The sequence below is a fragment of the Hordeum vulgare genome, chromosome 1H (genome assembly GCF_904849725.1).
Source record: "Hordeum vulgare subsp. vulgare chromosome 1H, MorexV3_pseudomolecules_assembly, whole genome shotgun sequence".
NCBI lineage: Eukaryota > Viridiplantae > Streptophyta > Magnoliopsida > Poales > Poaceae > Hordeum > Hordeum vulgare.
The window spans coordinates 442,026,318-442,038,185 of NC_058518.1; the positions used below are offsets into that span (position 1 = coordinate 442,026,318).

Here is an 11,868-nt window from a genome sequence, read left to right on the forward strand (position 1 = left end):
GGGATTCTCAGACCGGCTGCAAGCCGGCGGCGCAGGCTGAGCCGGGTGAGCCGACCGTCATCGATGGTCTCGTCTACTGGAGGTAGTTGGCATGGGGGTGTGCCATTGTGGGGTGGTATGGTGGCGTTTGCGGCTATAGTAACCTTATACGGGTGCATGGTTGTTGCGGCTTGATGGGGGCGGGGTGCTCGGAGTTGGGTGTTAGGCTCCTGGTGGCGTTGGGCGGTGGCACTGCGCCTCCTTCCCTTTGCTCTATACCGATGGCATGGCTACGAGTTGGGGTACATGATCGAGCGGATCTGGATGGTGCCCCTGGGCGTTAAGGTTCCGCTCCTCGCGGGTACGGTGGACGTTGGTGGTGGTCGGGGCTTTAAGGCATTGTGAGACAGATCGACGTCAAGGGCCAGGGATATGACGTCGTGCGAGCATGCTCGGCGGCTGTATTCGGTAGTCACAGGGTAGTGTCTTCCTTGGTCAACTGGGATCGGCTGGAGAAGAAGGTATGGGTGCCTCCTACTATCGAGGCGCTGATGCATAGTCTGTGGCTGATGCTGGACTAGGAGTGAAAGACGTCGTCTTTTAATCCTCCTATCATGGTGGTTGCATTGTGATGTGGGCGACTGGTGGAGTCTTGGACATGGTCGCCAGGGTGGCGACCTCTAGTGGTGATCTGCATGGATGGCTATCTGGCAGGCACCATGGCGCCAGTGATGGTGTCCCTCTTGGACGTGTGGGCGGTGAGCCGATCCGTACCTGTAGTCATGTGCTCGTCGCACTTGCCATAGAGACATCATGGTGACGAGATTGAGTTGCTAAGCTAAAGCTCCACACTTTGTCTCTTCCGTCGCCGATGCTCGAGGGTGTCGTTTTGTTCTTGAAGATGTCGTCGTGGTGCTCCTCTTCGTCTCCAAGTTCGGGATCAAAACCTTTGTCATTGTGGACACGGCAACTCGACTCATAACACTGCTATGCCTCCTCAGAGTGTATTCTTGGAGCTTAGGTCGTATAGGATTTAGCGTCGTGTTGTATTAATTAAGTTCCTCCTGACTATTTTTTCGGTAGCATAGTCGAGCGCGTCCTGCATAATCCGGTTCTCCTAGGATCGGCATTGTATGAGGGCCACCTCATCTCCTTGTATATATTGTTTGGTCATGTAATCTGTTTGGTGGTAGCTTAATTATAATATATAAAGTGCGGAAAAGCGTGTTTCATGATTGAGTTAGACTCACTTCTTCATCCTCTTTGTATATGATGGATTGGTGCATTCGTATTGCACCCAACACATCTTTGATAAATTCATTTCATGGTTATACACTTGGTTATAGTTTAGATTTTACACGAGAAGTTAATTCGATTAATAATAAATGAAATAACATTTGATGAAAAAATTGAATTATAATGCATAAAGTGCATGCACGTTCGAAAAGGAAAGAAACAAAGAAGCACAATCATCATTAACTCTAAAAAAACAGCATGAGGCCAATCACAACAGCTGCCACACTAAACCGGGCCACCGTAGAGTGTCCAATGCAACCCGCCGCGGCTGAGCTTGATACAATCTTGGACTGGCACCGACGCCGATTCCCCGTCCCTCGGCACCGTTGCACTGTGCGCACTACTTTTGACTTAACATCAACCTGGACCTTCATACCGGCGATGCAATGTCCGGGAACGCCGCAGATGAAGTACCGTGTCCCGGTGGCAGCGAGCGGGACAACATCTCCGGTTGGGAACGTTGTAATGGGTCTGGAGCCATTGCAAGTGTCGTACCCTGCCTTGCTCACCTCCACCACGTTGTGCACGGTGGCGGGGTACAGGAACTGGAGCTCATCACCGGTGGTGAACCTGATTCTCGAAGCCCACTGGGAGTAGTTCGTCTGCAAGTCCCATGAACCGCCCGGGGCACCCACCGTGTGGCTGGTGCCGAACGCCGTCCCAATCATGGCCATAGACACGGTGATCAGGATAAGGGCTTTGGTCTCCATGGATTAAATGTGGATCGGCAAGCTAGCTAACTGGTAGAAATTGAAAGTATGATGGGAGATGGAAGTTAGCGCTAGATTGTATTGCGCAATCAAGTAACAATCTGAAGCTCCAAGGCTGCTAGAGAGAGAAATGGCTGCAGGAATGGTGTTGTGAGATAATTGATATTAGTGTAGACATATATAGGCGATGGATGTGTTCAAGGATCATCACGTGTAAGCGCGTTGACCAGGTGACATGGAGTAGGTCATCTAAAGTGCATGAATATAAATGGGTACGAGTTAGTTCCTGAAACTAATATATTTATTGCTTGGCTCCATCGCTTTTATAAAAAGTTAACAATCAACTACGTAATACTCAGGAGACCATGTCCAAACGATCGATCCGGATGCCCGCACTAATAATAGATTAACTGAACACGCAGACTTTAATTAAACTTTCTGAATGTGTTGGTGCTTTCCTATTACATCCATTAGTAGAATGCTCGTGTGTTGTCATGAGATTTTAAAATATTTTGCTACAGTTATGTAAAGATAATGCATGTTAATTTCACATGTAGAGAATCGATAACGCCGACACAATCGGATAAAAATTAAAGTCCACTTCACTTTGCAATGTAAATTGATAATAAAAATGCAATTTGGCTTTCCATACATTAATACATATATATAGAACAATGATCCAATTAAAAATCTGTAAGAAATTAAGATCTATTTGATATTTGATGTGATTTAGAAATCTCGAACAATATCAGATATGGTGTCTTTATCTTCAGTATTACAATATTTGAGCAAGTGTAATAAAACAAACGATTGAGAAGATGAAACTACTAGCCGTGAGTAGACTGGGTCTGGCAATGAAACACTCAGGCTGCTAACTGTCCGGATGCCCGCACGAGCGTGCTAAACATAAATTAGTTGAACTGGTCTCTGATCAAACGTTACAAACGTGTTGGTGCGTTCATATTTCATGCATATGTTAAATCTAATTAATCAATTAATGAAGATGTATGTCACTGTCAAAATTCCAGAAAAAAAGCATGTCATGTAAAGAAACTAGTCAAGACCAAATTACAAATCTGCATAATCTATAGCAAACGCGCATCAGTGTTATCGTCAAGCTAAAATCAGATTTTGTAAAGCAGATTTGGGTCAATTATTTTCAGCTTCTGGATTAGCTTCTGGGTTTGCAGAAGAAGAAGTTTAAAATAACCTAGTGAGTTGTACAACCATTCCCCTAACCTAGTGAGTTATACTATTTTGCTGAAAAGTCCTCCCTCCCCTCGTCTCGCCCAGCCCATTGCACTCCCACGTGGGAGGGGTGGGGGGTCGAACCCACTCGCCATCAGCTCCAACCCTTTCCCGAAACCTCGTCCATCCCTCGCCACTGCCGGCGTCAGTGGTGGCGCCCCCTTCCCTTCCTCGCGGTGTGAGGCTGGCACGGGACATCGTCATTTGCGGGAGCACACCACTATGTAGGGCGGTGCGGCACAATTATGACTGCGATAAATGAATAGTGGTTCCATGGTGCGGAGGCTCATGTGGCTCTACAACAGCGGTCAGGCCTGCCGATGCTGCGCACGGTTACGGTGGTGGGCTTCTCTTTGCAAATCTGGATCAAGGGGATTCTCAGACCGGCTGCAAGCCGGCGGCGCAGGCTGAGCCGGGTGAGCCGACCGTCATCGATGGTCTCGTCTACTTGAGGTAGTTGGCATGGGGGTGTGCCATTGTGGGGTGGTCTGGTGCCGTTTTCGGCTAGAGTAACCTTATACGGGTGCATGGTTGTTGCGGCTCGATGGGGGCGGCGGTGCTCGGAGTTGGGTGTTAGGCTCCTGGTGGCGTTGGGCGGTGCTCGGAGTTGGGTGTTAGGCTCCTGGTGGCGTTGGGCGGTGGCACTGCGCCTCCTTCCCTTGGCTCTATACCGATGGCATGGCTACGAGTTGGGGTACATGCTCGGGCGGATCTGGATGGTGCCCCTGGGCGTTAAGGTTCCTCTCCTCGCGGGTACGGTGGACGTTGGTGGTGGTCGGGGCTTTAAGGCATTGTGAGACAGATCGACGTCAAGGGCCAGGGATATGACGTCGTGCGAGCATGCTCGGCGGCTGTATTCGGTAGTCACAGGGTAGTGTCTTCCTTGGTCAACTGGGATCGGCTGGAGAAGAAGGTATGGGTGCCTCCTACTATCGAGGCGTTGATGCATAGTTTGTGGCTGATGCTGGACTAGGAGTGAAAGACGTCGTCTTTTAATCCTCCTATCATGGTGGTTGCATTGTGATGTGGGCGACTGGTGGAGTCTTGGACATGGATGCCAGGGTGGCGACCTCTAGTGGTGATCTGCATGGATGGCTCTCTGGCAGGCACCATGGTGCCAGTGATGGTGTCCCTCTTGGACGTGTGGGCGGTGCCCCGATCCGTACCTGTAGTCATGTGCTCGTTGCACTTGCCATAGAGACATCATGGTGACGAGAGTGAGTTGCTAAGCTAAAGCTCCACACTTTGTCTCTTCCGTCGCCGATGCTCGAGGGTGTCATTTTGTTCTTGAAGATGTCGTCGTGGTGCTCCTCTTCGTCTCCAAGTTCTGGATCAAAACCTGTGTCATTGTGGACACGACAACTCGACTCATAACACTGCTATGCCTCCTCAGAGTGTATTCTTGGAGCTTAGGTCGTATAGGATTTAGCGTCGTGTTGTATTAATTAAGTTCCTCCTGACTCTTTTTTCGGTAGCATAGTCGAGCGCGTCCTGCATAATCCGGTTCTCCTAGGATCGGCATTGTATGAGGGCCACCTCATCTCCTTGTATATATTGTTTGGTCATGTAATCTGTTTGGTGGTAGCTTAATTATAATATATAAAGTGCGGAAAAGCGTGTTTCATGATTGAGTTAGACTCACTTCTTCGTTCTCTTTGTATATGATGGATTGGTGCATTCGTATTGCACCCAACACATCTTTGATAAATTCATTTCATGGTTATACACTTGGTTATAGTTTAGATTTTACACGAGAAGTTAATTGGATTAATAATAAATGAAATAACATTTGATGAAAAAATTGAATTATAATACATGCACGTCCGAAAAGGAAAGAAACAAAGAAGCACAATCATCATTAACTCTAAGAAAACAGCATGAGGCCAATCACAACAGCTGCCACACTAAACCGGGCCACCGTAGAGTGTCCAATGCAACCCGCCGCGGCTGAGCTTGATACAATCTTGGACTGGCACCGACGCCGATTCCCCGTCCCTCGGCACCGTTGCACTGTGCGCACTACTTTTGACTTAACATCAACCTGGACCTTCATACCGGCGATGCAATGTCCGGGAACGCCGCAGATGAAGTACCGTGTCCCGGTGGCAGCGAGCGGGACAACATCTCCGGTTGGGAACGTTGTAATGGGTCTGGAGCCATTGCAAGTGTCGTACCCTGCCTTGCTCACCTCCACCACGTTGTGCACGGTGGCGGGGTACAGGAACTGGAGCTCATCACCGGTGGTGAACCTGATTCTCGAAGCCCACTGGGAGTAGTTCGTCTGCAAGTCCCATGAACCGCCCGGGGCACCCACCGTGTGGCTGGTGCCGAACGCCGTCCCAATCATGGCCATAGACACGGTGATCAGGATAAGGGCTTTGGTCTCCATGGATTAAATGTGGATCGGCAAGCTAGCTAACTGGTAGAAATTGAAAGTATGATGGGAGATGGAAGTTAGCGCTAGATTGTATTGCGCAATCAAGTAACAATCTGAAGCTCCAAGGCTGCTAGAGAGAGAAATGGCTGCAGGAATGGTGTTGTGAGATAATTGATATTAGTGTAGACATATATAGGCGATGGATGTGTTCAAGGATCATCACGTGTAAGCGCGTTGACCAGGTGACATGGAGTAGGTCATCTAAAGTGCATGAATATAAATGGGTACGAGTTAGTTCCTGAAACTAATATATTTATTGCTTGGCTCCATCGCTTTTATAAAAAGTTAACAATCAACTACGTAATACTCAGGAGACCATGTCCAAACGATCAGATTAACTGAACACGCAGACTTTAATTAAACTTTCTGAATGTGTTGGTGCTTTCCTATTACATCCATTAGTAGAATGCTCGTGTGTTGTCATGAGATTTTAAAATATTTTGCTACAGTTATGTAAAGATAATGCATGTTAATTTCACATGTAGAGAATCGATAACGCCGACACAATCGGATAAAAATTAAAGTCCACTTCACTTTGCAATGTAAATTGATAATAAAAATGCAATTTGGCTTTCCATACATTAATACATATATATAGAACAATGATCCAATTAAAAATCTGTAAGAAATTAAGATCTATTTGATATTTGATGTGATTTAGAAATCTCGAACAATATCAGATATGGTGTCTTTATCTTCAGTATTACAATATTTGAGCAAGTGTAATAAAACAAACGATTGAGAAGATGAAACTACTAGCCGTGAGTAGACTGGGTCTGGCAATGAAACACTCAGGCTGCTAACTGTCCGGATGCCCGCACGAGCGTGCTAAACATAAATTAGTTGAACTGGTCTCTGATAAAACGTTACAAACGTGTTGGTGCGTTCATATTTCATGCATATGTTAAATCTAATTAATCAATTAATGAAGATGTATGTCACTGTCAAAATTCCAGAAAAAAAGCATGTCATGTAAAGAAACTAGTCAAGACCAAATTACAAATCTGCATAATCTATAGCAAACGCGCATCAGTGTTATCGTCAAGCTAAAATCAGATTTTGTAAAGCAGATTTGGGTCAGTTATTTTCAGCTTCTGGATTAGCTTCTGGGTTTGCAGAAGAAGAAGTTTAAAATAACCTAGTGAGTTGTACAACCATTCCCCTAACCTAGTGAGTTATACTATTTTGCTGAAAAGTCCTCCCTCCCCTCGTCTCGCCCAGCCCATTGCACTCCCACGTGGGAGGGGTGGGGGGTCGAACCCACTCGCCATCAGCTCCAACCCTTTCCCGAAACCTCGTCCATCCCTCGCCACTGCCGGCGTCAGTGGTGGCGCCCCCTTCCCTTCCTCGCGGTGTGAGGCTGGCACGGGACATCGTCATTTGCGGGAGCACACCACTATGTAGGGCGGTGCGGCACAATTATGACTGCGATAAACGAATAGTGGTTCCATGGTGCGGAGGCTCATGTGGCTCTACAACCGCGGTCAGGCCTGCCGATGCTGCGCACGGTTACGGTGGTGGGCTTCTCTTTGCAAATCTGGATCAAGGGGATTCTCAGACCGGCTGCAAGCCGGCGGCGTAGGTTGAGCCGGGTGAGCCGACCGTCATCGATGGTCTCGTCTACTTGAGGTAGTTGGCATGGGGGTGTGCCATTGTGGGGTGGTTTGGTGGCGTTTGCAGCTAGAGTAACCTTATACGGGTGCATGGTTGTTGCGGCTTGATGGGGGCGGCGGTGCTCGGAGTTGGGTGTTAGGCTCCTGGTGGCGTTGGGCGGTGGCACTGCGCCTCCTTCCCTTGGCTCTATACCGATGGCATGGCTACGAGTTGGGGTACATGCTCGGGCGGATCTGGATGGTGCCCCTGGGCCTTAAGGTTCCTCTCCTCGCGGGTACGGTGGACGTTGGTGGTGGTCGGGGCTTTAAGGCATTGTGAGACAGATCGACGTCAAGGGCCAGGGATATGACGTCGTGCGAGGATGCTCGGCGGCTGTATTGTAGTCACAGGGTAGTGTCTTCCTTGGTCAACTGGGATCGGCTGGAGAAGAAGGTATGGGTGCCTCCTACTATCGAGGCGCTGATGCATAGTCTGTGGCTGATGCTGGACTAGGAGTGAAATACGTCGTCTTTTAATCCTCCTATCATGGTGGCTGCATTGTGATGTGGGCGATGGTGGAGTCTTGGACATGGACGCCAGGGTGGCGACCTCTAGTGGTGATCTGCATGGATGGCTCTCTGGCAGGCACCATGGCGCCAGTGATGGTGTCCCTCTTGGACGTGTGGGCGGTGCCCTGATCCGTACCTGTAGTCATGTGCTCGTCGCACTTGCCATAGAGACATCATGGTGACGAGATTGAGTTGCTAAGCTAAAGCTCCACACTTTGTCTCTTCCGTCGCCGATGCTCGAGGGTGTCATTTTGTTCTTGAAGATGTCGTCATGGTGCTCCTCTTCGTCTCCAAGTTCTGGATCAAAACCTATGTCATTGTGGACACGACAACTCGACTCATAACACTGCTATGCCTCCTCAGAGTGTATTCTTGGAGCTTAGGTCGTATAGGATTTAGCGTCGTGTTGTATTAATTAAGTTCCTCCTGACTCTTTTTTCGATAGCATAGTCGAGCGCGTCCTGCATAATCCGGTTCTCCTAGGATCGGCATTGTATGAGGGCCACCTCATCTCCTTGTATATATTGTTTGGTCATGTAATCTGTTTGGTGGTAGCTTAATTATAATATATAAAGTGCGGAAAAGTGTGTTTCATGATTGAGTTAGACTCACTTCTTCATCCTCTTTGTATATGATGGATTGGTGCATTCGTATTGCACCCAACACATCTTTGATAAATTCATTTCATGGTTATACACTTGGTTATAGTTTAGATTTTACACGAGAAGTTAATTCGATTAATAATAAATGAAATAACATTTGATGAAAAAATTGAATTATAATACATAAAGTGCATGCACGTTCGAAAAGGAAAGAAACAAAGAAGCACAATCATCATTAACTCTAAAAAAACAGCATGAGGCCAATCACAACAGCTGCCACACTAAACCGGGCCACCGTAGAGTGTCCAATGCAACCCGCCGCGGCTGAGCTTGATACAATCTTGGACTGGCACCGACGCCGATTCCCCGTCCCTCGGCACCGTTGCACTGTGCGCACTACTTTTGACTTAACATCAACCTGGACCTTCATACCGGCGATGCAATGTCCGGGAACGCCGCAGATGAAGTACCGTGTCCCGGTGGCAGCGAGCGGGACAACATCTCCGGTTGGGAACGTTGTAATGGGTCTGGAGCCATTGCAAGTGTCGTACCCTGCCTTGCTCACCTCCACCACGTTGTGCACGGTGGCGGGGTACAGGAACTGGAGCTCATCACCGGTGGTGAACCTGATTCTCGAAGCCCACTGGGAGTAGTTCGTCTGCAAGTCCCATGAACCGCCCGGGGCACCCACCGTGTGGCTGGTGCCGAACGCCGTCCCAATCATGGCCATAGACACGGTGATCAGGATAAGGGCTTTGGTCTCCATGGATTAAATGTGGATCGGCAAGCTAGCTAACTGGTAGAAATTGAAAGTATGATGGGAGATGGAAGTTAGCGCTAGATTGTATTGCGCAATCAAGTAACAATCTGAAGCTCCAAGGCTGCTAGAGAGAGAAATGGCTGCAGGAATGGTGTTGTGAGATAATTGATATTAGTGTAGACATATATAGGCGATGGATGTGTTCAAGGATCATCACGTGTAAGCGCGTTGACCAGGTGACATGGAGTAGGTCATCTAAAGTGCATGAATATAAATGGGTACGAGTTAGTTCCTGAAACTAATATATTTATTGCTTGGCTCCATCGCTTTTATAAAAAGTTAACAATCAACTACGTAATACTCAGGAGACCATGTCCAAACGATCGATCCGGATGCCCGCACTAATAATAGATTAACTGAACACGCAGACTTTAATTAAACTTTCTGAATGTGTTGGTGCTTTCCTATTACATCCATTAGTAGAATGCTCGTGTGTTGTCATGAGATTTTAAAATATTTTGCTACAGTTATGTAAAGATAATGCATGTTAATTTCACATGTAGAGAATCGATAACGCCGACACAATCGGATAAAAATTAAAGTCCACTTCACTTTGCAATGTAAATTGATAATAAAAATGCAATTTGGCTTTCCATACATTAATACATATATATAGAACAATGATCCAATTAAAAATCTGTAAGAAATTAAGATCTATTTGATATTTGATGTGATTTAGAAATCTCGAACAATATCAGATATGGTGTCTTTATCTTCAGTATTACAATATTTGAGCAAGTGTAATAAAACAAACGATTGAGAAGATGAAACTACTAGCCGTGAGTAGACTGGGTCTGGCAATGAAACACTCAGGCTGCTAACTGTCCGGATGCCCGCACGAGCGTGCTAAACATAAATTAGTTGAACTGGTCTCTGATCAAACGTTACAAACGTGTTGGTGCGTTCATATTTCATGCATATGTTAAATCTAATTAATCAATTAATGAAGATGTATGTCACTGTCAAAATTCCAGAAAAAAAGCATGTCATGTAAAGAAACTAGTCAAGACCAAATTACAAATCTGCATAATCTATAGCAAACGCGCATCAGTGTTATCGTCAAGCTAAAATCAGATTTTGTAAAGCAGATTTGGGTCAGTTATTTTCAGCTTCTGGATTAGCTTCTGGGTTTGCAGAAGAAGAAGTTTAAAATAACCTAGTGAGTTGTACAACCATTCCCCTAACCTAGTGAGTTATACTATTTTGCTGAAAAGTCCTCCCTCCCCTCGTCTCGCCCAGCCCATTGCACTCCCACGTGGGAGGGGTGGGGGGTCGAACCCACTCGCCATCAGCTCCAACCCTTTCCCGAAACCTCGTCCATCCCTCGCCACTGCCGGCGTCAGTGGTGGCGCCCCCTTCCCTTCCTCGCGGTGTGAGGCTGGCACGGGACATCGTCATTTGCGGGAGCACACCACTATGTAGGGCGGTGCGGCACAATTATGACTGCGATAAATGAATAGTGGTTCCATGGTGCGGAGGCTCATGTGGCTCTACAACCGCGGTCAGGCCTGCCGATGCTGCGCACGGTTACGGTGGTGGGCTTCTCTTTGCAAATCTGGATCAAGGGGATTCTCAGACCGGCTGCAAGCCGGCGGCGCAGGCTGAGCCGGGTGAGCCGACCGTCATCGATGGTCTCGTCTACTTGAGGTAGTTGGCATGGGGGTGTGCCATTGTGGGGTGGTCTGGTGGCGTTTGCGGCTAGAGTAACCTTATACGGGTGCATGGTTGTTGCGGCTCGATGGGGGCGGCGGTGCTCGGAGTTGGGTGTTAGGCTCCTGGTGGCGTTGGGCGGTGGCACTGCGCCTCCTTCCCTTGGCTCTATACCGATGGCATGGCTACGAGTTGGGGTACATGCTCGGGCGGATCTGGATGGTGCCCCTGGGCGTTAAGGTTCCTCTCCTCGCGGGTACGGTGGACGTTGGTGGTGGTCGGGGCTTTAAGGCATTGTGAGACAGATCGACGTCAAGGGCCAGGGATATGACGTCGTGCGAGCATGCTCGGCGGCTGTATTCGGTAGTCACAGGGTAGTGTCTTCCTTGGTCAACTGGGATCGGCTGGAGAAGAAGGTATGGGTGCCTCCTACTATCGAGGCGCTGATGCATAGTCTGTGGCTGATGCTGGACTAGGAGTGAAAGACGTCGTCTTTTAATCCTCCTATCATGGTGGTTGCATTGTGATGTGGGCGACTGGTGGAGTCTTGGACATGGACGCCAGGGTGGCGACCTCTAGTGGTGATCTGCATGGATGGCTCTCTGGCAGGCACCATGGCGCCAGTGATGGTGTCCCTCTTGGACGTGTGGGCGGTGCCCCGATCCGTACGTGTAGTCATGTGCTCGTCACACTTTCCATAGAGACATCATGGTGACGAGATTGAGTTGCTAAGCTAAAGCTCCACACTTTGTCTCTTCCGTCGCCGATGCTCGAGGGTGTCATTTTGTTCTTGAAGATGTCGTCTTGGTGCTCCTCTTCGTCTCCAAGTTCTGGATCAAAACCTATGTCATTGTGGACACGGAAACTCGACTCATAACACTGCTATGCCTCCTCAGAGTGTATTCTTGGAGCTTAGGTCGTATAGGATTTAGCGCCGTGTTGTATTAATTAAGTTCCTCCTGAC

At 48.0% G+C, this 11,868-nt stretch overlaps 1 protein-coding gene and 1 pseudogene across 1 annotated transcript; both read right to left on the minus strand.

Annotated features, from left to right (window-relative positions):
* Nucleotides 1–1,426: 1,426 nt before the first annotated feature.
* Nucleotides 1,427–2,120, minus strand: LOC123413309 (uclacyanin 1-like). The gene has a single exon (XM_045106254.1). It carries the CDS (start codon nucleotides 1,983–1,985, stop codon nucleotides 1,461–1,463), a length of 525 nt encoding a protein of 174 aa, XP_044962189.1. The 5' UTR covers nucleotides 1,986–2,120; the 3' UTR covers nucleotides 1,427–1,460.
* Nucleotides 2,121–5,085: 2,965 nt separating this feature from the next.
* On the minus strand, nucleotides 5,086–9,335 carry LOC123413328 (annotated as a pseudogene).
* Between the last annotated feature and the right edge of the window lie 2,533 nt (nucleotides 9,336–11,868).